Source organism: Propithecus coquereli, unplaced genomic scaffold (genome assembly GCF_000956105.1).
Source record: "Propithecus coquereli isolate 6110/MARCELLA unplaced genomic scaffold, Pcoq_1.0 Scaffold232, whole genome shotgun sequence".
Taxonomy (NCBI): Eukaryota; Metazoa; Chordata; class Mammalia; order Primates; family Indriidae; genus Propithecus; species Propithecus coquereli.
Window position 1 is genome coordinate 3,748,627 of NW_012147864.1, and position 27,382 is coordinate 3,776,008.

General features: G+C 57.7%; 1 protein-coding gene across 5 annotated transcripts; it reads left to right on the forward strand.

The window, feature by feature from the left end:
* The first annotated feature begins 496 nt into the window (after positions 1-496).
* On the forward strand, positions 497-26,880 carry DAZAP1 (DAZ associated protein 1). 5 transcript variants are annotated; one of them, XM_012645459.1, is made up of 12 exons: positions 497-709; positions 9,756-9,796; positions 10,480-10,646; positions 10,912-10,977; positions 12,692-12,802; positions 14,041-14,089; positions 17,381-17,463; positions 20,293-20,446; positions 21,879-21,908; positions 22,265-22,405; positions 23,688-23,864; positions 25,940-26,880. In XM_012645459.1, exons 1-12 carry the CDS (start codon positions 681-683, stop codon positions 26,113-26,115), a joined length of 1,224 nt encoding a protein of 407 aa, XP_012500913.1. In that variant the 5' UTR covers positions 497-680; the 3' UTR covers positions 26,116-26,880. The 5 variants fall into 5 exon arrangements, with proteins under 5 accessions (XP_012500913.1, XP_012500914.1, XP_012500916.1 ...); XM_012645460.1 differs by having other exon boundaries at positions 25,943-26,880; XM_012645462.1 differs by having other exon boundaries at positions 12,695-12,802.
* The last annotated feature ends 502 nt before the right edge of the window (positions 26,881-27,382 follow it).

A 27,382-nucleotide genomic window follows, 5' to 3' on the forward strand; every position in this document is an offset into this window, starting at 1 on the left:
CTCTGACCCTCGGGATCTTCGTCTGTGAAAAGGGGACACGGGGAGGAGCCAGCGCTCGGGACCCGAGCACGCGGCCCAAGCTGGGCGAACGCGGGTCGCGCAGACGGAGACAGCGCCCCCAGCGGCCCCCCGCGCGCCTGCGCCACCGCCCGGGGAGATTTAAAAAGGAAGCCGCAGCCGCACCTGCGCCCCCTGTACCTAGACCCGAGCGCCAGACGCGCCCGCGCACGCAGGCCGGCCGGCACGCGCACGCACGCACGTGGCTCGGCCCGCGCGCACTCACCACTGAGGGGGGCGGGGCCGGCGCAGGGACTTCACTTCCCAGGGTGCCCCACGGCCACGCCGGGAGCCGCTGACGAGGAAGCGTTACTCGCGGCGGTCGCGACTGCGCCGGCGCGGACACCGGCGCACGCACGCACGTACGCAGGGCGCGCCCCTAGCCCCGCCCCCGGAGGCCCCGTGCGGGAGCGCGCCCGGGCGTGCGCAGGGGCGGCGGCGCGGCGGCGCGAGGACGCGCGGTGACCGTTGGCGCTGAGGGGAGGAGGCAGCAGCCGCCGCCGCCGCCGCCGTTGCGCAGATCCGGGCCGCGGCTGTGGGGAGGGCGACGGCGCGGGTGACCTTCCGGAGGCGGGAGTGAGTGAGGAGGCCCGGGAACGCCGAGCGCCGCCGCCGCCGCCGCCATGAACAACTCGGGCGCCGATGAGATCGGGTGAGGACGGGCGGGCGCGGGCCTGCACCGCCAACCGGGCCCCGCCGCCCGGCCCGCCGCAGACGCCGCCCCCGGGGCGGGCCGAGCCGGGGGCCGCCCCGTCAAGGTCACGCCGGCCTGGGGGCGGATTCGGGCCCGGACGCGCCGCCACTTCCCGCTGGGACCGGGGCGGGAGCCGGGGGGCGTACGGGGCGCCGCCGCGTCCGATTTCCTTGTTGGGGAACTCCGAATATGAGGCGGGGAGTGGGCAAGAGTTCGCCGCCACAGCTTCTTGACTTCCTGGCCTGGGGGACCCTGAATGGGCGCCTGGTGGGGGTCCTGGCGCTCCCGCAGCCGCTCCCCGACTTCCTGGTCTGGGGAACCCGGAATGGGAACCCGGAGGGCCCTGAGCGTCCCCGATGCCGCTTCCTGACTTCGTGGCCGGGGGTACCCCAGTGGGAGGCGGGGGACGGTCGGGACCCCTCTGCCGCCGCTTCCCGATTTCGTGGCCGGGGCTACCCCGAATATGAGGCGGGGGGCGGGCGGGACTCCTCTGCCTCCGTTTCTCCACTCGTGGCCTGGGAAACCCCAAATATGAAGCCGGGCGGGATCTCTCTGCTGCCGCTCCCCGATTTCGTGGCCGGAGCCTGGTGGTGCCGGGGCGCCCCTGGCCTGCGCCCCATCTTGGCGGGTCGGTGCACGTGGTGGGCCCAGCGGTGGGTTCCGGTTCTACTGCCGCCCAACTCCTCTCAGCCGGGGCGCCGGGAGGCGGGGTCCCTCAGGGTGGCGGGGCGCGGGGCTGTGGTGGGGGGGGCGGCCGAGCACGCGGCCTGGAGCCCCCTCCCTGCGCTGCCCCGGGACCCCCGCGGCGGGCGGGTCGGAACGCAGGAAGGGGACACTCGGCGTCGCCGGTGTCGGGAGGAGGCTCGAGCACCCAAGTTTCCTCACGTTTCTCGCTGCTCGCCGGTGCTGAGCCTGCCGGAGTCCTGTGAGGGCCGGTCCGCGGGTCCGTCCCGCTTTTTTGTTCAAGGACCGGCGCCTGCAGCGTCGACGTAATTTTATAATTAAATTCTTCGGGCAGAGCAGCCTGGGTCGGTGTCTGCGTGGTCGCGGGTGAATTTTTCGTCGCCCTCAGCCCTGCGCGGCGAGTGGTTTACGTGCTTGGGGCGGTGGGTGTGGGTGAACAATCACTTGGCGGAGGGAGCATCGTTGGGCCCCCATCTGGCACCAGCCACCGGCCACGCTGGAGGACCTGAGACAGTTTGTGGGGGTTCTCCCCTCCCCAAGCACAACAAAGCGCACCTGCCTTTGGGGAACCGGGACAGCACTCAGCCCCAGTCTTGTGCATTCGTGGTCGTCGCTCACTGTCGGGCCCAGCGCGGGCGCCCAGGCTGTGCAGGTGCCTGTGCCCGTAGCAAGCAGGGGCTGGGAGCTGACTTGACAGCCTCCGGGGGCCAAGAGGTGTGGGGTCTTGGGGGCAGCGGGTTCCCTTTCCTCCTGGCCTGGGAGAGCACAGAGTTGGGGCCAAGGGAAGGAAGGGGATTGGGGATGAATTAGTGCAGCTCATCGGCTCCGGAGGAGGCAGGCCAGGGACCCCAGTGACTTTCCTCAAGGCGCCGTAAGCTGGAGCCCGGCCGCCCTTTCAGCTTAGCCGTAGTCCTGGGCTGAGGAGCTGGTGGGCAGGGGAGGTGTGCGTGTCCCTCCCCTCCCGCGTGCCCTCTCCTGGCGGTGGCTGAGGAGCCCCCAGCCAACACCAGCCAGGAGGACCAGGCCTCTCTGAGTCCCCTAAGTGTTAAAATTCTGAATGACAGGTAACCCCACAGTTTCTTTACTACTTTGTAGGTAAAAATCTGTAGCCAAGAAGTATTGACGAGTTTACATCTCACATTGGAACTTCCATTTTAGGTATAAAGTCCAGTCTACGTTTGAACTCCTTGCTCGGTGTCATTGTCCCAAACGTTAGTAAAGTGCTGATGGCCCTGTTGAGCTCCTAATGACAGTCCCCCTTGCGATTTCCTGTGAGGAGACCACAGTTGTGGCTCACGTGTGGGAGCATGTCATGCTTGTACTGAAGCATGTCTTCCTTTTTAGGCGGGTGGCACACTCATGCTGTGAGGGGTCTGTCTGTTGTATCTCTAGTGACATACACCGTCACCTCATGCCTCGCCGACAGCTGGCTGCATGGATCCCCCTCGTGAGGGCTCAGCAGGCTAAAAGAGCTGCTCCTCTTCCTGACATGGGACTTTTGGCCACAGAGCCACCGATGAGAAGGAGACGGGAGGGTTCAAGGTCCACCACGGAGGGCCGGGCCGAGCGCACGGCTGTGGGGGTGCAGGGGTCAGAGCGTCGGGACATCTGCAAACGAGTCTGCAGCTGCTGGAGCTCAGCAGGTGTCCGTGTCCTAGGAAGCATGTCGACACCCAGGATCACTCCTAGGAAGTGGGCTCGCGAGTCATTCTCTGGGCAAGCTCTGCTTTTGCTTTTGAGCCTGGGGAAGAGAGCGCCTCAAGTCTTGACTGCACAGCCTGCGTGCAGCCTGATGGGAGAACAGAAGTTTGGGCAGTTGTACTGGTCTTTTGTATGTTTTCGACAGCCCACTGCAGCTTAAGAAGGGACAGGGCTGGATTTTCAGGACGGGCAGGACCATCTGAGCAGTAGCAGTTGTGGTTGGCATGGTGTTGGGTCTCTTGTGTGGCCCACACTTGGGAGCGAGGCCTGCTCTGGTCTTCTCGTGTGCAGGATGGGGACAGGCACTCACCTGCTGGCTGGATTTAGAGGACTGGATGCCAAGTTGGGGGTCTGGAGGGCTTGGGGGACTGATGAACCGGGGGGCTGCCGTCTGTGCTGCCCCTCCCTGGGCCCTGGGAGGTAAAGTCTCTGGGCCTTAGGCTCCTCTGTCTTGGGTTCTGGGAGCTGCCACAACCTCAGAGACCAGCAGGCTCTTGGCCTACACGAGTAGCTGCTGGTGTCTGGCTGCAGGGCTCACTCCTGGGTTGGCGTGGAAGGAGAGGCTCTAAGCGGCTGCCTTGAGTGACCATTTTGTTCTGCTGGCCTCCAAGGCAGCAGGCTGTGTCATGGAGCTGGAGAGAGATTCGTGGAAGATTTTATCTGGTACACTTGGTTCTGTCTGCATCACCCTGAGAGTGGCAAGACAGGGACACCTGGGCGTATTTGAGGAAAGTCACAGAGGAAAGAAGGCCTTGTCTGAGGGAAGAGAAGACAGCATCTGGTGGCTTAGAGAAAAGACCTACGCGCGCGGCGTGAGTCTGCAGCTGCCCAGGGCCAGGAAGGCTGACAGTGGTTCCTGCAGCTGGACTGAGCAGGGGACAGGCGGAGGGCTTAGGTCCTTTGTGGTCATGGTTACTTCTAAAATGGTTTTGGAAGCAGACACCCCTGAGGTGGGCTCCTGGAGGGGCCTGGAAAGGTGATTAGACGCCCACCCAGGGTGAGCAGAGCAGAGCAGGAGGGCTTGTGGTTGGTCAGGTCGGAGGCGGCCCTGACTTGGGGATGAGGCTGTTTCTTGCAGCGTAGGGGGCTGTGGGAACCTAACGGGGGTGGTGGCAGAGATGGTCTTTTCTGGGGCTCTTGGGTCGCATTTGGGAGTTATTCCCAGGGATGTCGCTCCACCTTGGCACTATCAACATTCCAGCCTGGATCATTCTCTGGGGCGGGGCCATCCTGGGCACTGCAGGTGCTGAGCAACGTCCCTGCCTCCACCAATCCCATGCCAGGAGCACCCCCCAGTGTCAACCACAGATGTCCCCAGACGTGGCTCAGTGTCCCCTGGGGACAGAATTGCCTGAGTGAGAGCCACTGTCTGGGAATGTGTTTGCTCTTTTTGGCCTGGTTCCCACTGTGTTCCTGCCGTTCGCTCCTGTGGTTCTGGCCGTGTGTCCTGTGTCCTGTGTTGGGCTAGTTTGCAGCCGGTGAGATGGGCTGCGAAGGTGGAGCGTGCTCCTGAGCAACTTCCCTCCGACTTCGGCGGTCTGCAGCAGGCCGTGCGTGCGTTTAGATAGGCAGCAGCATGGCAAACCACACCTGCCCTCCCCACATGCGGACACTCCCAGGAGTGACTTAGCACTGACACCCGCCTGCTGGGAGCCCCTGCCGCGTGCCGGCTGCCTAGCGGTGCTTGCAGTCCTGACTCTGACCCTTCCCTTTGCCAGAGAGACAGTTCAGAGGACCTGCCCAGAGTCACCCCAGGGAGTGGGAAGGCCAGACCTGGGAGTCCATGCTCCTTTCACTGTCCACGTGGCACAGAGAATGCTCGTGTTCAGGCCAGCTCTGCTGTCTTCTGTTGACTGAGGCCTTTTTCTCATCCAAGCCTGTCTCCCACAATAGCACCGTTTCTGTGGAGGGTATCACGGAGTAGCTGCATCTCGTTATGACGTCAGGATCACTTAAGAGCTGTGAGCACAGCGTTAGGCAGCAGGTCACTTACTTGGCAAATGCTGACGACCGAGGTTCCTTCCTGGCTCTGAGGTTGTCCGGGAGGACCCTGGTCTGTCTGGGAGGTCGGGGTGTGGAGCCTCTTGGGAGGTTGTAGGTGTAAGTAGTTAGTACCAGGTACAGGGGTGCTTGGGGGGCTCCTTCACACGACAGCACTTTACTGTTTGTAGTGCTTCCCGGGTGACCTGCGGGCCCCAAGGTGGGGGAGAGGGAGGTGATGTCACCTTGCTGGTGGTAGGGAAGCCTGAGCAGTGGGCGGAAGGCCTGGGCTGGCCCGGGCTCACAGGTCAAGGGTGGGCTGTGGGTGAGGTGGTCCTCGTTCTGACCTGGCCAGGGGAGTTTCCTCTCTGTGGCAGCAGGAGGGCCGGGAAGTGGGGTGGCTGCCCTGGCTTCTGGGTCTGTTGCTTCCCTGCAGGGAGCTGAGGGCACCTGGGGGGATGCCAGGCTCCCAGGCTCCATTCAAGGGGGGCTGCGCTCTGGTAGGCAAGGTCTCAGTGTGCCCTACCAGGGAGCCCGGAAAGTCCACGCATAGGCTCTGGGTTCATGTTCTTGAAGAAGAAAAAGGCCCATTTACAGAATGGCCGGCACTGGTCCTGGGCCGCCTCCTTCCTTTGGGGGCTGAGCTCACGCGGGTGATGGTGGTGCGGCCCAGGCCCTGCTCAGTGGGAGGCAGGCTCCCGGCTGGGTCCCGGGCCCTGTAGGAAGGCACAGGTCATGCCCACTGCATGGGGAGGCTGTTTGTCCAGAGTGCCAGGCCAGGCTGTCGCTTTGCAAAGCCCCTTAGGGTGCTACCAGGAGGCCGGCGCCCTTGGCTCTCAGCCCAGGCCAGAGGAAGCCTCTGGAGAGTTACTTTCTGGCATAAATGCCACGCGCCTGCCCTAAAGTACACAGAGCACAAGCAGGTTGTCATCCAAAAATACGTTTTGGTTTCAGCAGGTGGAAGAGGGTTAACATTAACCTGTCTGGTGGCCACAGGTTGCTTCTGCAGACCTCTCTCCAAAAGGAAGTGTCTAGCAACCACGGGCTGAGCACCCACCGAGTTGCACATGCAGGTCCTAGGATACGGGGCCAAGTGGAGGCTCGCGTTTGGATCTTAACGCCCCAGGTACCAGGCATGCAAATCCCAGAGGACGTCTGTCAGGACCTCTGGGGGGCAGACAGCACACCTGACTCTGGGTTACACGGGCTGGGGGTGCTGAGCAGGTGCTAGCTCCATGTGGGAGTTGCCTCCACCTGTGGGTTTGCGGGGTGCAGGGTCTGTAGGAGCCCCTGACTCCCAGCTGCAGACATGCTATCAGCCGATGGAGACCAGCGTGAGAGCCACGTTTTAGCTAATCCCTTAATCTGCATAGTCCAGTGTTAACTGGCCAATTAACACATTAAATCCACACACTGCCAAGTGAATGGCAGTCTGAGCAAGGCCAGGCTGTTAGTACTACAAAGGGACCGCCAGCCCCAGTGAGCTGGTGAGGTCCGCAGACCCTTGGACGCTGGCATAGCCCCTTCTGTGCCGGAGTCGCAGGAAGTCTGCACATCAGCGTGCGTCAGGTTGGTCACGCTGCCTGGGGCGGGGAATGAAAAGTGGCTGGTTTACGCTCACCAAGGGCAAGACCCAGCCGTGTGTTTCTGGGACCTGGGCTCAAGTCCTCTGCTCTGGCTTCTCGCTGCCTGGCTGGGTTGGAAGCCAGGGGCGTTCTTGCTCTGTTGACTGGAAACACCTGAACCTCAGAGATGGGGACTTTGTTCTGGGGCCCTGCAGCTGGTCCCTGCCTTCGAGAAGGTGAAACCTGCCTCCTGGGACCTTCTGGAACCTTCTGTCTGTAGACTGGGGAGAATGTGCCAGTCCCGTCTTCTGTGGAGAAGCACAGCAGACACAAACACGGCAGCCACGGCACAGTTCGCGCGGTTTTCCTCCTCTGGAGCAGACACACTGTGTAAAATGAAAGATCTCTTGCCATCTAGCCCAGATTTCGTAAGTGATGAGCCTGTTGTTCCAAAGGAAACTTAAATTCTGTCATTTCCTCAGTAATGAAAATTTTTCGTAACATAGTTGTGTATAACTTCAGACTTACAGAAAAATTACAAAAATAGTAGCAAAAATTTCTATATAGTCTTCACCCAACCAGACTCACCACGGGCTAACATTTTGTCCCTTGGCACGTGCCGCTCTTGCTGGCTCCTGCTCTGACACTTGTATTTTTACTGAAATATTTGGGAGTGAGCTGGAGACCCGGTGTCCCTTTATGTGGACTCTGAGGTCAGCACTGTTTCCCAAGAACACAGACTTTCATTCTCTTTTACGGACACAGCGCAGTGGCGGAAGTCGAGAGGTGCAGTGTTGACACTGTTACCTGACCACTGACAGCATTGTCAGCTGTGCCAATAATGGCTACCTCGCCTTCGCCGTCAGTACCCGCTTTCTGAAACGTAAATGGGGCTGAACCTGGACTGGTCTGACAAGTTCCTTCCTCCTGGGGCAGGCAGGAATGGGTGCTTGGAGAAATGACACCTGCTCATTACCTCCCTGTTTGGGTTGGGTACAGCACTAAACAGAGGCTGGTACTTCTTGAAGTGACTTGGGTTTGGTTTTATTTTTTATTTTTATTTTTTTGAGAATGCTTGAACTCCCCCCCGCAAAGGACTGTGCAAACCCATAGTTTCTCGCAGTTCCAGGCAGCTTTGAGGGCCCTTCACTCATTTGTGGAGGTCGCCTGGCACTCCTGCTGGGCGCCAGCCCTGCTGGCCAGGGCCGTGGGAGGTGCTGGGCTGAGTCAGCAGTGCCTGCCTGGCACAGCCTGCGGGGAGAGGAGCCCAGAGAGGCTGTGCTCCTGTGGGATCGCTGGGCCTGACCTCGGTGCTCCCTGACCTGGCTCCGAAGGGTGTGTGGGAGACGCAGGAATTCGAGTTAATGAGGCCTAAATCTGAGCCTCCTGCACTGCTCGATCAGCACGTTTCCCCTGAAACTTGTCTACACAGATCTCGTCTCTAAGGGACACAAAACACAGGATGGCCGCTGCACCCTGTAGCCCAGCCTGCGTCCTTAGCCTCCCCATGCCGGAACTGGGGCGGGTGCTGGCCTGGTGACATTTTGAAGATGGCAGTGGGTACCTTTTTGGTGGTGGGAAAATTATTTTTCACACACTAAGTTTAAAATTACCTTTACGAAGAAAGAGTTAGGAGCAAGCATCTTTGCAAGGCCTGACTCCTTGAGGCTGGGGTTTGTGGCCGGGTAGTCACTGAGTGGAGGCGATGGGAGTGTCGGCCACCTTGCAGGGGTCTCTGCAGAGGAGCTGGCAGGGACTGGAGAGGGACAGCTACGTCCTGGCACGCAGCTCCCTTGACTGCTGATGGGGCAGTAATGCCTTGAACCTGGCAGGGGCTTTTTGTCTCAGAGCTGAGTGTGGTGTGGCTGTCAGGGACGTGTATTGCGCTGGTGGTGTCAAGGCAGCCGGCAGGGTTCTGTGTTTCAGGTGGTGACTCGAGCCTGGAGGATGCTCTGGTCTTGAAAGACCCCCACAGAGCGTCTGGGTCTGGTTCCGAGGGTGAGGATTGTGTCGCCACAGAGCACACAACCCTGGCTCAGCTCAGTCCTCTTGCCTGGGGTAGGCGGGCAGGACGGGAGACTCCCCTCTTCCTGGTCTCGAGTCTGCCTCCTAGGCTTGGGGGAAACCCGAGTGACACCTGAGGCGCCGTGAGTGGGTGAGCCCCATGGCATGCGTCAGCTGTGCTGAGTGGTGCTGCAAGGTGAGCACGGTTCCTGTGGGGAGGCACAACAGCCAAGGCCCACGGGGACGTCTGGTGCCAGCTCAGGGCCTGCTCCTGGCTGCTCTGTCCACACAGCTCCAGCCAGGCCTGCGTGGCCATGGGGTGGACAATGGGATTCCTGGGTAGAGCTCCAGTGTCTCTGCCCAAAAAGATAGCCCAGGCCACCCTGGGCTGGGAGTGTGGACGTGAGACTCCCGTTCTCGGCCTGGAGCTTCAAAGACCCTCCCCGTTATTTGTGGGACCCTCTTCATGAATGCAGGGCCCATAGCTGAAGCTTTGGCTAGACCCCTCCCCAGGGTGCAGTTCAGAGGCTGTGTGGTGCGGGTGTCTCAGGTGTCTGTTTTTCCTCTCATTTACTGTGTGTCATCTGAAAACTAGACTTCTCCCGGGTACTAACCAGGCCCGACCCTGCTTAGCTTCTGAGATCAGACGAGATCAGGCAAGTTCAGGGTAGTGTGGCCGTAGACCAAAACTAGACTTCTCAGTTCCTTTTCCCGATGATAAAATACTTGCAAAAGCAGCAGGAAGGCATGCCCTGAATCCCCCTTGGAATCCATGTGGGCCTGTGCGGTCACTGCTGCCTGTGTCATAGGAACTCCTTCCCTGCTGTCCTCGTGCTTGGTGTGTCGTCTCTCTGGGTGTTGGCAGGGTTCGGGATAATGTTTCATGTCTGCAGACAGCATGGAGGCTGACATGCCCACTGCTGTGAGCTCTGTGTGCTGTTGGCGTCGACATAATTCAGCATGTTTGCATAAACTTCTTCCATGTTTAGAACTAAGACCTCAGGATGGGTCAGTGGGGGCATTTCTGAGGCAGAGCCTCTTGATCCTGAATGTTTCTCCTTGAATTGCAGGAAGCTTTTCGTGGGTGGTCTTGACTGGAGCACAACCCAAGGTAGGTGTGGGCGGGGGCTGCAGGCCGTGTGGCCTTGGCCTTCAGGTGGTGTCAGCCTTTTGCTGCCATCTTGGGCTTTGTAAAGTCCCTTTGATACTGTCTTGCTTTCTGGGCAGGGGACATTTGATTGGAAGTTGGCTGGGGGCAGAGGGGTGTGTTTGCTTTGAAACTGTTAATTTGGTCCTGATGTGTCAGTGTTCTAGGGAAGACTTCAGACGGCAGGTTCTAGCTCAGGCTGAGGAAGGTTCTAGGGGCAGAATGTTCTAAAGGCTAGGCTCCTGCCAGGGCAGTCATTGAGATCAGAAGGGCAGGAAAAAGTTTGTGAAGTCGGCGTTCCCAGTTACTGGTCGGCATTCAGAGTTGCCACGTTTGCATTCCTTAAACTCTGCTCTCCTGGGTGCCACAGGACCGTGTGCCAGTGCTGTGGCCACTGACAGCTGCTCTGTTGTACCCGAGGACAGAGTGCGTGTGTTGGGCAGAATTCCCCTTGTCCTTGACCCACTCCCACCCCCTGACAGTTAGTGGACAAGCCTGTTAAATGTTGCTAGTTGCAGACATTTTCAGGCACAGCTGATGCGCTGAGCTAGGAGAGAGAGAGAGTGTGTGTGTGTTTACACCCCACCTGTGAGACTTGTGCCTAATACTCTGGTGGTGTTTGTGTTTTGTTCCCAATCTCTGAGCAGAGACTCTGCGCAGCTACTTTTCCCAATATGGAGAAGTTGTAGACTGTGTTATCATGAAAGATAAAACAACCAACCAGTCTCGAGGTTTTGGGTTTGTCAAATTTAAAGACCCAAACTGTGTGGGAACGGTGCTGGCCAGCAGACCACACACGCTGGACGGCCGAAACGTAAGTGTCCTTTCTGGAGGCTCGCGCTGTCTCATTTGTCGGTCCTTCAGCTTAACTGTGTGCCACAATGTGATCGATGTTTGTGGGTGAGAACGTCATAATGTGGGGTTGATTTAAAAAGATTAAGCCTTGGTGTTTAGACTGGATGTTGGAGCAGGGCGCAGGGTGAATGGAGCCCGCGGGCGGGGGCTGCTGTGGTTAACACCTTCTTTCCTAGAGGAAATGGCCTCATATTCACAACTGGCTGATTTGAAACTTCCTGCAGATCGACCCAAAGCCATGCACGCCTCGCGGGATGCAGCCGGAGAGAACACGGCCGAAGGAAGGATGGGTAAGGGGCTGGGGCTGGATGACCTTGTCAGTCAGGCGGAGTGTGAGGGAAACACGTGCTCCGTGAGATGGGGAGGGCTTCTGGGTGGACCCTGAGTAGCTGAGAGTCTCTCAGGTTCATGCAGTGCTGTGAGTGTTTTATCTTGTGGCCAAGAGAATTCTTATTAGTCTGCCTTAAGGAAAACAATGACAGATTACACCATTCATCGTTTTGGAGGCTTTGGTTTGATCCCACAGTCTCCGCCTGCCCCACGGCTCAGCTTCCGTCCTCCCAGGCCCTGTCTGGAAGCTCGGTGCTGGTCGCCTTTACAGCTAGCTGCACTTGAGATCCCCTCTGGCGCCTCTGCGGGGTTCTCTGCATGTCGCCCTGGTGCTCACGTGGCTGGACCAGCACGGGCCTTAGCTTCTGGGTCCAGCCACCTCCCCCGCTGCAACCCTCACCTTCCCCCAGCCCAGCGATCCTCAGGCCGCCACCTGGGGTCGCGTGCGGTGGTGCAGATGGAGAGCGCCCTGTCCTCACAGAACATTGCGATCCCACTGACCCTCGGGCTTGTGCATCGCTGAGCACAGCCTGCCGAGTAGGCAGCAAGGCCGGGCCTGACAAAACCCCTGTTGCTGCTAGTGGACGGACCACAGACCCTGGAAACAGGTTTTATTTTTCCAGCTTTTTATTAGGAAGCTTTTCAAGTACAGAAAAATAGGAAGACTAGTACTTGTGGTACTAGTACACCTAAATACACCATCTAGATTCATCAGTTGTCACTGTTTTGCCAGGTTTGTCTATATATATGTATTTATGTCCGTCTCTGCCTACACATCCTGCTCCTGAGGACTGGAGAGTGCACGTCCGCCCACAGACCCCCCCCAGCAGCCGAGGCACGTCTGCGGTCGTTCCCAGTGTCACCTTAGGTCCAGTTCATGCCCCATTTCTGGAATCATTTCACAGATAATTTTCACAGAGGTTCTTTCCGGACTGGAATCCAGTCAGGGTTTGTATTTCGCCTGATCATTGTAGCAGCTTTATCAAGATACAATATGCATAAAGCAAACTGAACAGCTGACTTTTCACTCATGTACGTGCTCGGGAAGCTGCTCCCACAATCACAGCAATGAACACTCACCCCCAAAGTGTTTGGGACCTCTTAAAACATGCCCTTGGGTAGGAAGAAAGGGCTGGGTGGGAGTGGGGCGGGGGAGGGCAGCCCGAGCCCACCTGTCCATTACTGGGTCCCGTGAGTGATCTCCATGGCAAGTGCCCTTGGCCCCACCAGGTTGGCACTCGGAGCTCTGGTTTTGGGGCTGGGGAGGTGGGAGTGGAGGTGGGAGTTGCTGCAGAGTTCCATAGTCATCTCTGTCACCAGCTGAAGAACTGCAGCCTGAAAGCCAGTGTCATCTCTCGAAGCTGCCTTTTTGCTGTCATTCTGCAGTCTCTGGCTTCATGTTGCAGAGCTGCCTGGGGCAGGACACTGGTGCTGTGCTCAGGTTTATTTGAAACAGAGCCCTGCAAAAGTGCCAGACCCCTGTCTCCTCGGCTCCCTGTGGAAGGTGGAAACAGCCTGTCTCGTAGCTGGGTGTTGCGGTTGCTGTCTGGACTGCTGGATCGTGGAGTGCTTCCGTTTGGCTCTAGCTGACCCTAAAGCCAACGCAGTCGTGCACAGCTCGCGGGAAGTGTTTTGAGGGTTCCCATGTGAACTGTCTTTTCCTTCTTGAAACAGCAGAAAGGGTCCAGGAGCGACAGCAGCAAATCCAATAAGATATTTGTCGGTGGAATTCCTCACAACTGTGGTGAGACCGAGCTCAGGGAATACTTCAAGAAATTCGGAGTGGTGAGTTCTCCTCCCCAGCAGCACTGGCGGGTCGGGGGGGTGGCTTCTGCTCGGCCTTCGGCCTTCTTGGGGCGGCATGGTGGACCTGTGGCTTTACGGGGCTCAGCTGGGAGCTTTCTCTGTGTTGCCATAACCCACCACCCACAACCCAAAAAAAAGACCAAAAACCAACCTTTCCCCTCATGGCCATTTAATACCCCAGTGGAGGGTTCCCATGGCTTTTCCAGGCCAGTGTGGACCGGCCAGGTGGACCTCTGGGTGGCCCTTCTGAGTCTGTCGGGCCCACTGTGGTGAAATGTTAGATGGTTACAGAGCCATGGGGCTGGCTTGGCCATGGAGCCAGCTGAGCCTCTGAGGCTGTGCTGTCCCTTGGTGGCAGGAGGGACAGTCCTGGGCCAGGTCCACGCTAAGCCCGGTTCTGGGAGCTTGGTTAGCTCCTTTCCCTCCACGAGGCCCTGAGATGGGCCCACCGGCGGGCACTGCCACCTCAGATAAGCACAGGCCCAGACTGGGGCAGGACACACCTCAGTGTGGAAGGAGCACACGCTGTCCTCCGTGCTGCCCTGTGCGTCGTAAGAGTTGTTTTGACCTGTTTCCTGCTTAGTGCTTTTTCCAGGAACAGCAGAGCTCCCCCCAAGTGTGGTTTGTTTTCTGGAAAAGACTAAAATGCTATAGAGTCATTGGGGGGATTTAGCAGAGGAAGGATTTGCAAGGAAGTTGGTGCCCTCCCTGCACCTGAGGCAGAGGCACATGATCACCCTATGGCTCTGTGGGAGTCAAGCTGTGCCTGGCAGGTCGAGCACGCCTGGCACCATCAGCTGGGGCAGCCCCGCTTGCCCTGGGCGCAGTGTGTTTATCAGGCGGTTCCTGAGGGTGCTGTGCGTGGAGCCAGGAGTCAGGAGCCCTGGCAGAGAGGAGAAACCAGCACCTGTCACCTCTCCGGGATTGCTGCCCATGTCTGAGTGCAAAGGGCTTCCGTGGGGTCTCCCAGCTCTCACGTCCCCTGCTGGCACGTGTGCCCAGGACTGTTGGCCCTCAGCCTGTGTCCAGCCCCTGCTAGTCCAGCCTCCTGTCTACTCTCAGATGCCAGAGCTGCATGCCGGCCTTTTGCCTCAGGATGTCCCAGGCTGGAGTCAGACGCTCCCAGTGGTTTTTACTTGGGTTTTCGGGAAGGAGACATGTCCTTTGAAACCGCCCCAGTGTCCCCAGCCCCGGCCTCACACCACCCTTCCTTGCAGGTCACCGAGGTGGTCATGATCTACGATGCAGAGAAGCAGAGGCCACGAGGTAAAGGCAGATCCAGTTTGTCCTCGACCTTTTTTACCTGCTCTCCCCTCAGATGGCAAACTATTTCCCCCACCAGACAGTTAGGTGGTGGCTGTAGCAACCCCTGCCTCAGTGAGGGCGATTGGAGACGGTGACTAGAGTGTAGGCCTCCACGCAGCCCCTCAGCTGTCCGTGCTCCCAGGTCAGACGTCACACTGTGTTTTTGGCTTGTCCTTTTGAAGTTTTTACAACTTGACGTGAATTTCAACATGGTTTCTGTTTTTAAATGTGTACTGAGAGTGTGGTTGTTTTACATTTTGACCTTCTTGCTTACGGCGTCTCTCGTTAGTCCTCGCCAGTGTGGTCGAGTGTCACCTCCTGTCATCAGCCAGATGCCCAGCTCGGCTGGCCTGTGGACTCTGTTATCCATCCCATGCTACTTCCTTTTTTCTTGTTCCCCCTCAGGTCAGTGGGGCAGGCGGGTGGAGGGGTGAAGAGTCACCTCAGGGCCTCCCACATCGTGTCCCGCAGCTTCCCACGCCTGCTTGTCCACGTTGGTCTGTGGAGCTGGGGCCACGGGCACCCGACTTCCGGGCCCTTTTTTGTGGCTGCTGCTGTCTGTCCCCGCCCGTATGTTTTTGGTTCACCAGCCGCGTGTGGGCCGGCCGCGTGAGCAGCTCTGCCAGCCTGGGTCTGCCCGCGGTGTCCCCACTGCCCCCAGCCCCAGCGCCCCAGGTCAGTCAAGACAGCCCCGTAGCGCGCCGAGTGGCGTCGCCCACAGCATGCGCCCGCCATGCTGGAGAATAGTTTGCCATTTGAACTTTCACCCGCCTCCTCTCCATGATTAAGGAACGTATCCTCACTTCATGTCAATTAAGCTGTTAAGTCTTAGTCTTAATTTAATTTAGACATACATGCTTAGTGACGTACTTAAGTGTTTCATAGTAAAGTACAGTAATGTTAAGTAAGTTGTTTTTCCTTTTCTCTCTGTGAATTGTTTGTGATTAACGATATCTCTTTAGATTTCTCTTCTCCAGGTGCTAAATTATATCACACAGGTACAGGCCAGTCCCGCAGTCAGAGGAGGGAGCGGCTTTGCTCCAGTGGGGTGTAAACGAAGTTTCGGGTGTTTCTGTCCCGCTCCTCAGCGGTGACGCCGCCTCTTGACAGACGCATTCCTAGACAGCCCGCTCCGGGGCTCCTTAGCCACGACTCACCGCCTCTTGCACTATAAACGGACCAAGCGAGCCCTGTGGTTTCAGATACTCCTGCAGTTTGAGAAAATGTCAACTTTTAAATATGTTGTTTCATCACCTATGTTGTGTTCCCAATATTGCCTCCAATCTTGTGACACTTCCAGTGCGCGGGAACCTGAGGGCTGCTCCTAGACCCCCTCCCCCTGTCCTCTGCGGCTGCCCGAGCCACTGCCCTTTTCCTCGCTGTCCTTGTCCTGCGTGGCCTGGACGCAGCTCCCGTTGCTGAGCCCACGTTGCAGGAGGGGGCTGGTGGAGCTGGCGTAGAGCTTCAGGGCTGCCATTGGGCTTTGGTAGCGTCCCCGCGGACGCCGCGGTGCTGCTCAATGGGTCCTCTCGAGAGCAGGTTCTGTTTCCTTGACCTTTCTGCATCTTCTGAGATCTGTCTCTCCCTCCCTATGTCCTCCCTCTCTCTTGGTTGACTGGAGGTAGCGGATGTGTCCCTGTACGTGGATCCGAGTGTGTCTCGGGCTCCAGGTGTCTGTGTGTTGAAGCCACCACTGCGCGGGGCCCCCAACTCTGGCCTCCCTGCTCCAGCCTGTCCCGCTCACCTCCCACGTCCGCCATTCTTGGGTCTGCCCCTTCAGCTTCGTCTCCTGTGTGCTTCGCCCTCGTGGTCCACTCCCCTCCTATTGTGTGGCAGACTCAATGCGCACGCAGTCCCGCTTGGGCTCACGCGTGTGCACAGAGCAGGTCTGCAGGCTCCCCGCCCCGTTATCCTTGGCTGATGATCGTTGTCTCCTTGGTTCCTGAGCTGCCTTTTCCTCCGTTTCCATCCTTTTCCTGCCACCTGGTCCCAGCCGACTGCAGCCCCAGTTCCCGTTCTTCAGCTTGCAGACCCCAGGCTGGCTGCTCCTTCTGGGGCCTTCTGCCTCTCCGACCCCGTACCCTTCTAGGCCGTGCTCATGCCTCTGTCTGAGCACAGTGCGTGCCGTCCCTGCTGTGTGGTGCTCTAGAGCGCACCCATCTTCAGCCAGTTCCCAGCTCTTCCACGTCCCTCTTTGTCCTTCTGAGGTCTTCAGGCAGCTGTCTGCCGCCCACTTCCTTTTGTTTCAAGCAGATGGGCCATCTGGGGAGGTGCTGATGCTCCTAGGGGTCCGCCCGCCTGGGGGACGGCCTCAGCAGGTCTCTCGGGCCATCAGACTGGCGGGGCCTGGAGGCCCCAGCGTATTCCTGCATGTAGAGGACAAGACACACCCCGCTAGTGGGGCCGCGCTCACCCCAGACCAACCAAACTTCGTTTATACTGCCACTTTCTTGTGTTTGGGAAATGCTAAATTTTTTTTTTCCTTTAAAATTTTCTTTTTTGATTACATAGTGCCTCTTGCTCTTGCTGCTGACAGCAGAATTTGACCTGCTGGAACCCGTTGTGGCCTGTATCTCTGTGTACTTTTTATTTATACACATATATATGCGTATATGCCTACGTATAGTACCTCCGATAGGACTCCTTGGGCTTACCCAACAGCGTTGGATAAGCTTGGCGAGGCACTAACTGTGATAGATACCGTACTCTGTTTAACGCTTAGACGATATATGGCTGCTGTCAGCACTAGCTGCAAAGCAAATTGCCAGCCAAGGGGGAGAGCCCTGGGTTTCAGAAAAGCAGAAACACATCCACGCGCACACCCTTCCTGAGGTGGGGCTCTCCACGGGGCCTCTGCGTGCAGGGCCCTCGCTGCCAACTTGCTCAGGTGAAGCCCAGGAAGCCCGGCATGGCCTGTGGACAGTGGGTACCTCACCACCCGGCGCCCTGGCTGCTACCTCTTAAGATGTGCCCCTTTGTTCTTCCAAATTTATTCATGACATTTGTTTTCAGGCCCTCTAAGTGCCTTGGAAACCAGAGCCGCGACGGGAGTGGGGATGTCACTGTCCGTCCACTCTGTCCAGCCAAGCCGGTGGTTTGCGGGAGGGAGAGCCTCGGCCCAGGCCGCGCACCCCCACATGCAGCTTAGCTGAAACCCTTGGTCGATCCCTTGGCCTGTCCCTAATACTGTTCATCATCCTGTTTTGTGTCACAACACCCTGCTACCTTGATTCACTCTTCGTCGTTGGCTAGGTTTTGGATTTATTACTTTCGAGGACGAACAATCAGTGGACCAGGCTGTCAACATGCATTTTCACGACATCATGGGCAAAAAAGTGTGTAGTTGTAGTTTTATTTTACCTTAAGACCAAACCAAGTCTTAGGCAACTTGGGGATTTCACTGGAAAGGAAAATTCCATGAGGGAGATGAGGTTGGGCGAGTTCATCCTCTGCTGTGAGGTGGACCCAGGTCCACAGAAGCGAGGCGGGTCCCATCCTTCCCGAATGGCTCTTTGCGCAGGGTGGGCATGTCCCAGCTCTGCTCCTGGAGCCCCTCCTTCGGGTGACCTGGGACTAGGGCAGGTGGTGGCACTGGGGTGGTGGTGCTGGGGACGCAGGCCCGGGTGGGGTGGGCTGGCTCCAGTGAGGTCGCAGCGTTGCCTCAGGCTTGGTTTCAGTGACCTCTCCTTCAGATGTCTGTCCCAATTCCTCCTGGCTAATGCCAGCCTGTGATGCGATGCACAGCAGACCTCTGAGAACCGAGGTTCCGCTTAAAACTGAAAGATGGAAAAACATCATGAAGGATTGGTTTTTTAAAATTGGGTCACTTACTGTGGAACTCCGGTACCAGCCACATGCTCTCGATAGTACTTAACCACCATGCAGTCAAGTGACCTCTGGTTGTTTCATCTTCATACTGTGTTGCCCCACGGAGGCGAGCAGGGACGAAGGCAGAGCCCCTGGGCCAGCCCCTGCCAGGTGTGTGTCAGAAAGGGGTCCCCAGATTGCCATTTCACCTGGACCCTTGGAGCTTTTTGAGAAGTTAACTCTGAAATGAATAACTGGTAGAAATTCTGCAGTGTGGAATTTCTTGCAGTTAGCAAAAGCTTAGGGGTCCATTTTCCCAGAATTCCTGTCTGGGTCCTTCTGAACCCTGTCAGCACCCCTGGGCAGCAGCTGGCCCCCTCCTATCGTGCAGTTCTGATCTGGCCCTCACCAGTCGGGTCAGCCGTGCAGTCCAGTTCCCCGGCCTTCCCACAAAGCCAGGGCCACTTGTGTCCAGTAAAGTACTGTGGCAGGAATGCTGCACCCACCCTGCACCCCTCTCTCTACCCCAGCCCCACTTCTCCATGCCAGGATGTTTAGAAACTGGAGTTTGTACAGTTATTTTTGTATACAGGTGGCTTAGATTTTGTTGCAGACTTCATTAATTCTATCTGAACCCAGCTAAAACGGGAGACACACTCCCTGTTCTGACATTCACTGCAGCTTGTAGTTTAAAATTAGCATGCAGGTTGCAAGGGTGCATGACAGTTATGAACAAAGTTCAAAGGAGTCTGTGTTCAGTATTTTAAGGCACTGTGACATTGAAAACTTGGAAGAAGCATGGTCTTGATATATGGGACAGAAAGGGCTCTGTGCAGAGCACGTACCTGCTCCCGTCCCTGGGCAGCCTCCCCTGGGCTCCCCCAGCTGCCTCTGACTGGTCTGAGTTGACCTCAATGTGTAGGTTGTCTCCCAGGCAGGACACACGCAGGTGTCCAGCTTGCCCATCGCTGACCTTCACTGGTCACCTGGACGTGGCCGCACCACTGGCCCCTCATGGGAGTTTCTCGTTTGTAGAGGGCTCAGGTCCCAGGTGGTAATCAGAACCCGATGCCAAGTGACTTTGCACTGGTGTGTTCAGATAGGAAAGGGTAAAATAATTTTTTTTTAATTACAAGGACTGCTTTGCTTTGTAAGCAGGAACCAGAGTCCCCCAAGGAGAATGTGTGAAGACTCACTAATTTGAGTTCTTTGAAATGGGTCCCTTGGTCCTGCTGTCGCATTGCCTTGAGCTAACGGGATTCTGTTCCCATCCTGGGAGCGTCCTTGGGGCAGCGGACAGGTGGGGGCTTCGTGCCTCTGGAGCCGCTTCCTGTCTGTTCTCTAATAGCAGAGCTGAGGAATTCTCCAGACCCCCAGGGTGACTCTGAGTGGACTCATTGTCTCTTTATTCTCATTAAAATTTATCGCAAAAATAAGAAAAATTTAGGATTCATGAATGCTGAGGCAGCCTTCAAGTTGGGGGATCTTTTTGTTGTCATCCGGCCCGAGTTTTAAAGGCTGCGCTGAGGATAAGTAGGTCAGGCTCAGTGGCCCCATTGTTCCGAGCCCCTCCGGCCTTATTCTTCCAAACAGGGTGGCTCTGACACGGTCAAAGGGAAGGGTCCGGGTTGCTGACCTAACACAGTATGAAGATTGCTTACTGATTCAAATGTCCATTTTATTGCATGTTTGTTTACTTTTTTTGTTAGATGTAATGTAAGATTCTCTTATCACATCCATTCCCTCTGACATTATTTTGAGTTAATTGAGATTCTTTAAGCGTTAGCCTGGGGAAGGTAAGTCTTTATCTTCCATTAGACATTTTAAATAAAAATCTAAGTTAAAACACCAACTGTGTTTCTCAGGTATGAGCTAAAGCACAGGCGGGCGGGGCTCTGAGTGGTCCCGAGGGCGCCACAGTGGCGGGCGGGGTCCCAAGAGGCCTGCGACGAGGGTGCCAATTTTGGGGGAGATACTGGTCCCTTTTTGTCCTGTGTTTTCAAGAGGCCATTGAAGGAGGACGCTGCCATTTAATGTGAGCAAAGATCCCTCGTCACACATGACAATCTGTCTCCTGAGGGTTCTCAGCTCTGTCCCGCGTCCGCAGCGGATGGGGCCCAGTGTGTCTTACGGTTGCATCTGTTGTACCTGAGAAACATTTTTTAAACAAAAAAGTTAAACAAAAAAAATTTTTTTTAAGAAAAACATGCTACTGGCCTAAATAAGGTTTATAGTTAAGTATTTAGTCTTAAGTCGTAAGATGCTAAGTGTAGTTGTAAGTTACCCAAGGGTGTGTCTGAAGGGAAGGGGTGCTGGGGCCTGTGGCTCCTTCCTAAACCAGAGCTCGGTTTGTTTAGGTGGAAGTTAAACGGGCCGAACCTCGGGACAGCAAAAGCCAAGCGCCGGGACAGCCAGGTGCCAGCCAGTGGGGGAGCCGGGTCGTGCCCAATGCTGCCAATGGCTGGGCGGGCCAGCCCCCACCGACGTGGCAGCAAGGCTATGGCCCCCAAGGTAAGGCTTCCCGAGCCCTGGGCAGACCAGACGGGTCTCAGCACCGACTTGCGGCCTCTGCGTAGGCTCCCTTGCTCTGGGGCCTGGAGATCCCCAGAGGCGTGGCCTATAGCCCCCGCCCACGGAGGTTTGGGGTGCAGGAAGCCACCACTGAGGCACAAGATGCTCACCGGGCACTGTCAGGAGGGGTGCAGAGAGGCCTTCCCAGCAGGACTCCCCATGGAGCACCTGGAAGGCATCCTGCTATCTCCCTGGCCCTTGGGAGTGGGATGGCGTCAGGCGCCCGTCTGCGGTCTGGGCAGCCAAGTCTTGCTGTCACTGGGAGGGCTTCAAGCCACAGTGAGCCTCTGTGTCTCGCTGCCACACTCCAGGGTTTCAGGAAGGGCTGTGGCAGGTCTAGGTGTGAAGAGATTCAAGGTCTGATGTTGCCAGGTTGTCCTGCAAAGTCCTTTTCCCTTGCTGCCTGTAGTGTGGACATGTGGGGGAGGGAGGTGCCTCCAGGGGTCATGAGGACCTGGTGAGCTTTGGATCTTTGTCACTTGCTATCACCTCTGCTAAGTGTTGTGCCCTCCATGGCCAGGGCCTGCATGTGGTTGGTTCTGCCCTGACATTGATCATCTGGAAAATGCTGAACCAGTGGGGTTGGAGCTGGCCACTCGGAGGCCCACAGGGCTCCACCTCCTGGCCCCAGCCCCCACCTGATGCCGAGGCTGGTGGCAGGGTTCCACTGTTCTGATCTGCAGCTTCCCTGCTCCTACTCCTTTTTTTTTTTTTTTTTTTGAGATGGGGTCTTTCTCTGTCACCCAGGCTAGAGTGCAGCGATGTCATCACAGCTCACTGCAGCCTCCAACTCAAACTGCTAGGCTCAAGTGAACCTCCTGCCTCAGCCTCCCGAGTAGCTGGGACTATAGGCGCCACCACCACACCCAGCCCCCTCAGTCCTAAAACGTTTGTTTGACCTGACAGTTTCTCTCAGGAGCCTTCCCGTGTTGGAAATAAGGAAAGAAACAGGCAAACCATTTTATGTCTCCAGATGTTTGGGGACGTGTGAGGATTGTCCCTGTGTTCTTAGTGCTTAGAACTCAGGCTGCTCTGGTGTCCTCCTGTGGAGCTGGGACTGCGCCTTGTGCCTGGTCGGCCCACAGAGTACCCACCGTGTGGTGGGCCACCATGGGAGAGGCGCTTCCAAGGCAGGCTCTGTGGGAGTGGAGGGGTGTCCCCTGCTCACGCTGGGTGAAGGGAGGGCCTTCCCTGCAGAGTGGGTTCCTGCTGGTGCCACTGCGAGGACTAGGCTGCCGTGACCCTGGGCTAGGAGCACCAGGAGAGTCCCAAGTGGGCCCCGTCCCTGGTGTCCATGCTTTGTGGCTGCTGCTTGGCACTGAGTGCCTCAGCAGATATTGCACTAACCCTCCTCTTCTGTTTCCTCATCTAGGAATGTGGGTGCCAGCGGGACAGGCAATTGGTGAGTCCTTGTGTGTGGAGGGAAGGGGAGGGACAGCACCCAACAGGCATGGTCCGACGCACATGAGAGGTCAAGGCTCAGGTGGCAGCTGGCCCCTCTGGAGTTGGTAAAGCAGTTGTTAGTATCTTTCCCGGGGCTTAAGAAACAGAAAAAGTGACAGGGTCTCACTCTGTCATCTAGGCTGGAGCGCAGTGGCACCACCCAGCTCACTGCAGCCTCCAACTCTAGGGTTCTTCCCTGCTTTCGCTGGAGGGGGGAGGGTGAAGCTGCACTGGGCCCTTGGCCCTGGGTCTGGCTGGGGCGGGGGTGCCGTCTTATGGCCTCCCCTGCCCCTCACGCTGCCTTGTGTGTTCCAGGTGGCTACGGACCACCCCCTGCGGGTAGAGGAGCCCCCCCGCCACCCCCACCGTTCACATCCTACATTGTGTCCACCCCTCCTGGAGGCTTCCCTCCTCCTCAGGGCTTCCCGCAGGGCTACGGTGCCCCACCGCAATTCAGTAAGTCTCGGCGGCCCATCTGCTCCTGCAGGGGGACGGAGGGCCAGGCGTGTGGGCCAGGTGTGTGGGCCAGGCTTATGCTGCAGTCTTGACGTGCACCTGTGCAGCTCTGGTGTCAGCCATGGGAAGGCCACGAGCAGAATGCTGGCCCATCAGTGGTCATGTGCCACCAGATGCCTTTGCCTGTGGCCCCCGTGGTTCCTGCAGGTCCCGTGAGCTTGTGGCACAAGCACGTGCACCTGACTAGCCCTCCCTTACGTTAGCACCTCGGGAGACGGGCATCTGGCCTCCTCCCCAACCGTGACCGACTTCTCGTGCGCCTGTCCTTCTAGCCGGAGAGCAGGATGTGCAGAGTCAGCCGTGGGCCTGGGATGTTGCCTGCCCTGCACACAGCCCCAGGTGTGGGGCCTTAGCGCCCTAGGTAGAAAGGCCCACCCGGCTGACTGCAGGTTTTCTAGTAGCCCCATTTCAAAAGTAAAGAGAAATGGGAATTACCTTGTGTCACTTCACCCAGTGTCACCAGAGACTCAGCCCGTGACTAATCCCATGTCCCATAGTCCTGCTTCACATCAAGTCCTTGGTCCCTGGGATGTGTCTCACAGTGGGGCACATGGCAATTTGGATCAGTCACATTGTGGGGTGCAGAGGCGACATGGAGCCAGTGTCTGTGGACTGGGCAGTTCAGCTCCCTGGTCCCTGCCAGGGCTCACCACTCCGTGGCCCTCTGGCCCAGTGTCCAACTGGCAGCCTTGTACGGAAAAGGCTTGCGGTCTCCTGTCTTCTCTGATTTTGTTTCTAACAAGACGGGTTGGGCACAACCTGAGGCTGAGGTCTGGCAGGTGGGGCTGCGGTGGCTGCCGTTTCCAGTACTTCAGTCAGTTTGGAAGCTGGTGGGTGGCCTCCACCTGTATAGTTGATTTATCTTCCAGAGCATGTGGTCTGGGCTCTGCGTGGTGGTAGATTTTTGTCCCTGTTAAAGAGCTGTTTTGCTGTGGAATCACTTGCTACTTAAATACGCTCCAATGCTCCACGCGGTGGATGCGCCGTGAGCCACGCTGCGATCCTGGGTTCCGCTTCTGCTCGGCAGGGATTATGTCCTTGGCGTAGCAGCCCAGGAGTATGGCTCCATAGTTGGTTATGTGGCTTCTTTAAGGCCCGTCCACTCTGTGGGTTTCGGATGGAAATCCATCTGGGCAGCTCCTGCCAGGCTGGGCCCCGGGTCTGCCCCTCCCTGGCCAGCCCTGAAGCTGCACACCAAGTCCTGCCTGTCCTGTGTCTACAGGTTTTGGCTACGGGCCTCCGCCTCCACCTCCAGATCAGTTTGCCCCCCCTGGGGTTCCTCCTCCACCGGCCACCCCGGGGGCAGCACCTCTGGCCTTCCCACCACCTCCGTCTCAGGCCGCCCCCGACATGAGCAAACCCCCGACGGCTCAGCCAGACTTTCCCTACGGTCAGTATGGTAAGTGGCCTCCTGCCTTCGTCCCTCAGGTGGGTCCCCCAGTGTTTACCTGCATTGGCAGGTGGCAGGGAGGACAGTTGGTGATGCTGGGTGGCTGGAGAGAGCTCCTGCCACTCAGGTGCCAGTCGCCGGTGAGCAGGACCTGTGGGCATGGAACACCCGTCCCACAGCAGGTACCCCAGGTCCCTGGGTTTGGAGACCTGAGCCAGGACTGGATCAAGGGAAGTGGGTCAAGGGGAGGTTCCTGGGGTCACAAGCAGACGGTGTGGCAGCCACCATCACTATGTCGGGCTCAAGGCGCTCTGTGTCCGAGGTTGAGGCCCTCGGTGAGGGTAGGGCCCCAGGCACTCTGACCCCTTGGCAGGTTCTGGCTCCTGGCACCATCAGCCCCCTTCCAGGTGCAGACCCCTCACAGGGTAGAGGTTCACGTCTGTAGCAGGCCCTGGCCTGAACACAGGCGTCATGCTGGACTTGAGGGGGCTGGTCATGGCTTGGTGCTGCCTAAACAGGATCTGCAGACAGTGGCGCATGTGGCTCCGGGGTGGGGCTTGTTGGAGGACAGGGTCAGGATGGAGTGCAGTTCTGCAGGAGTGTTCTTGCCCTGCACAGAGCCTGGCTTCAGAGCCAGCCTTGGTCACGGTGGATGCAGTGACCCCATCAGGGAGGGCTGGAAGCCTGGGGACCCCGCTCCATGCAGTGGCAGCTCCTTGCAGCACCTGGGGACATTCCTGCGGGCAGGGCCTGAGAACATGGGGCTTCTGCGCGAGACGGCCTGAGCTCCTACCCCAAGGATGGCCACGGGCTCCACATTGCCTGTGAAAGCAGTTCCTTTGCTCTACATTGCCCACCGGAAGGTCATCTGCCCTTGGTTGTTGGAATTGTTTCGCGTGAAGCATCCGTGCACATCATGCACTGCAGCACCTAAGATTCCCCAAGCCCAGCCTGGGTCACTGTGCGCATTGGTTCTTGTCCCCCTGCAAAGCCCTGACCTGTCTACAGCTGGCCAGGGTGCTGAAGCACCCGTGCAGGCTGTGCACATCTGTCCGCTGCTCTCTGTCACAGCCGCCTAGGGTTAGTCGCCCTGGTCTTGTGTCTGGTTGGGCCTGGGTACCTGTTCTCCAGACCCATTGGGCTCTGGCTGGTGGTTTGTTTACACCTCGTGGGCAAGCTAGGCAGTGATGCCGCCTCTGCAGGTGCTGCGGCTGCCACGGCCCTCCCGCCTGCCTTCACTAGGAAGCGGACAAGGCGTCTTCTGCCGTCCTGCGTTGGGGTGGACTCCGGCGGTGCTCTCTGGGCAGGGGCCCTTGCTGGTGTCAGGATCTTGACTGGCCACAAGCCTCCAGCTGGCCCACCTGTACCCATGTGCACCCTGACTGGGAACCCCAAGGGCCTGGGATGGGGCTTCCTCCAAAGTGTGTGCATTCAGTGGGCAGGAGCCAGGGCCATCTCCATCTGAGGACAGTGCTGTCCACGTGGCCAGAAGCACCTCCCACACCACTGAGGTCAGCGGTGGGGACAGACTAGCTGTGCAGGGCAGGGTGGCCCCTCTGCCAATGGAGCCATAGGGAAGTTGGGTTGGACCCAAAGGCCTGGTTCCCCACATGCCTGTCAGTGGACATGCCCCTGCAGGGGGGCCGGTGTGGGGGCCCCAGAGCAGTGGTGAGGGGCACCCATGAGGGAGGGTGTCAGGGCTATGACCCGAAGCAAGGGCTGGTGGGGTGTTTTTTCAGACCCTGAGAGTGGTATGTTCCACGTGAGAGCCAACTGCCTGGATTCCCTTGTCCTGCCTGGGCTGGTCCCTGAGCTTCTTTTCTGTGTGGGTCCTGCTCACGTGGCTTTGAGGGGGATAAAAACTCCCTGGGCTTGTTTCCCTGGGAAAGGCAGTAGGTGCCCAGCTGCCTGGTCATTGCAGGGCACTGGTGCTTCGGCTGGCCTGCCGGCCCCCTGGGAATGAGGACTCTGAGGCGGGACAACAAAGGGTCCAGGGATCTTTGCTCAGAGGTCAGCACCGACCACGTGGGGCTGCTGCTTGGGGACTACCACCTGCCCGGAGCTCACGGGACTCTCTCCCCCAGCAGGTTACGGGCAGGACTTGAGTGGCTTTGGACAGGGCTTCTCGGACCCCAGCCAGCAGCCCCCCTCCTACGGGGGCCCCTCGGTGCCAGGGTCTGGGGGGCCCCCTGCTGGTGGCAGTGGCTTTGGACGAGGTCAGAACCATAACGTGCAAGGATTCCACCCCTACCGACGCTAGCCTGCAGTGCGTCGTCTGCACGGCTGAGACCCAGGATTCGAAACTTGTGAACTCGTGACAATCACAAACTTGGCGGAAAAGTAGCGACTCAACCTTGGGGGAGGGGGGAGGGGCGCGAGGCTTTTGGAGGCGGCTGTGGGTGTCTGGACTGAGGTTTTTAAATATATTTCTTTCTCTAACCCATCAGCACAATAAAAAAAAAGTCACTGGTTCAACAACAGGGTTTAAAAAAATGTCTTCAGCTTTAATTCAAAACTTCAGGTTTCTTTTTCTTCCTTTTTTTTGAAATTATTTTCCTGAGCCTTTTGTTTTACCGTATATTGTAACTTTTATGTTAAAGAAAAAATATACATTTACAAATTGTGAGATTTTTAAGAGAAATTTTCTACGATGTATACTGGCTTATTTTTTAATTTAAAACAGGGTTTCCGTCGGCACTGGTGGAAGTGGGGCATGTTTTTAATCCCCTCACTCCTGGCTTAGGGGGTTGGGACTTGTTGGTCCAGAAACTCTGGGAGCTTAAAGAAGAAATCTACTGAGCGTGTTTTTGTTTTTTGTTTAATTCCTTGCTTTTGTCGACTGACCTGCCTGGTAGTGTTTGCAGGTGCACTGTGGGGGTTGCGCACAGCCGGCCGCGAGAGCACCGCGGTGACGCGGCAGCAGCCTTGTCGGAAGCGATCTCCCTCGGGCACGTGGCTTCAGGGCAATTCCCATTGACCACTTTGACCCTGGTTTGAATAAAGAGAAGTGCGTTTGGATTAGAAACCCACGTTGTGTCCGTGTCTTCCCTCCATCTCAGCCTGCGCTTACGCTTCCTGGGCCTGGGAAAGGTCTGGAACCCAGACGCGCCCTCGCCCCGGCCTTTGCTCTCTGTGGTTGCAGTTCTCCGGGGGCTCTCCTGGAGTTGTAACCCAGGACAGCGGCCTGACTGGGGTGCCAGGGCCCGCCCCCAGTGCATCTTGGGGTTCTGGCAGATACGAATTTTAGGGTGCCTGTTGGCCACTTGTCTCTGGGAATATGGGCTTCCAGGCTGTGTCCCGCCCACCTGTTCCAGTGCCTGAGGGTGGGAGTGCGGCTGCAGTGTAGGTTCCTGGCTTGGTGGCCCTCTCCGGTCTCAAGCCTCTTAGTCACGTCTGGCTACAGAAGGTGACACCCACAGGTTCTGGGAGTCAGGGCAGGGACGGCTCGGCAGGTAGCAAATGAGACTGTCAGAAACCCCGTCCCCAGCTCAGTCTGGGGCAGGGAAGGGCTGACCCAGGTAGGAGAC

Bases quoted from the DNA above. Each gene is read 5' to 3' on its own strand.
- DAZAP1 (XM_012645459.1), top strand. From the start codon at position 681: ATGAACAACTCGGGCGCCGATGAGATCGG. The intron at 710-9,755 runs GTGAGGACGGGC...CTTGAATTGCAG, and splicing joins TCGGGCGCCGATGAGATCGG to GAAGCTTTTCGTGGGTGGTC. The intron at 10,978-12,691 runs GTAAGGGGCTGG...TTCTTGAAACAG, and splicing joins CACGGCCGAAGGAAGGATGG to CAGAAAGGGTCCAGGAGCGA.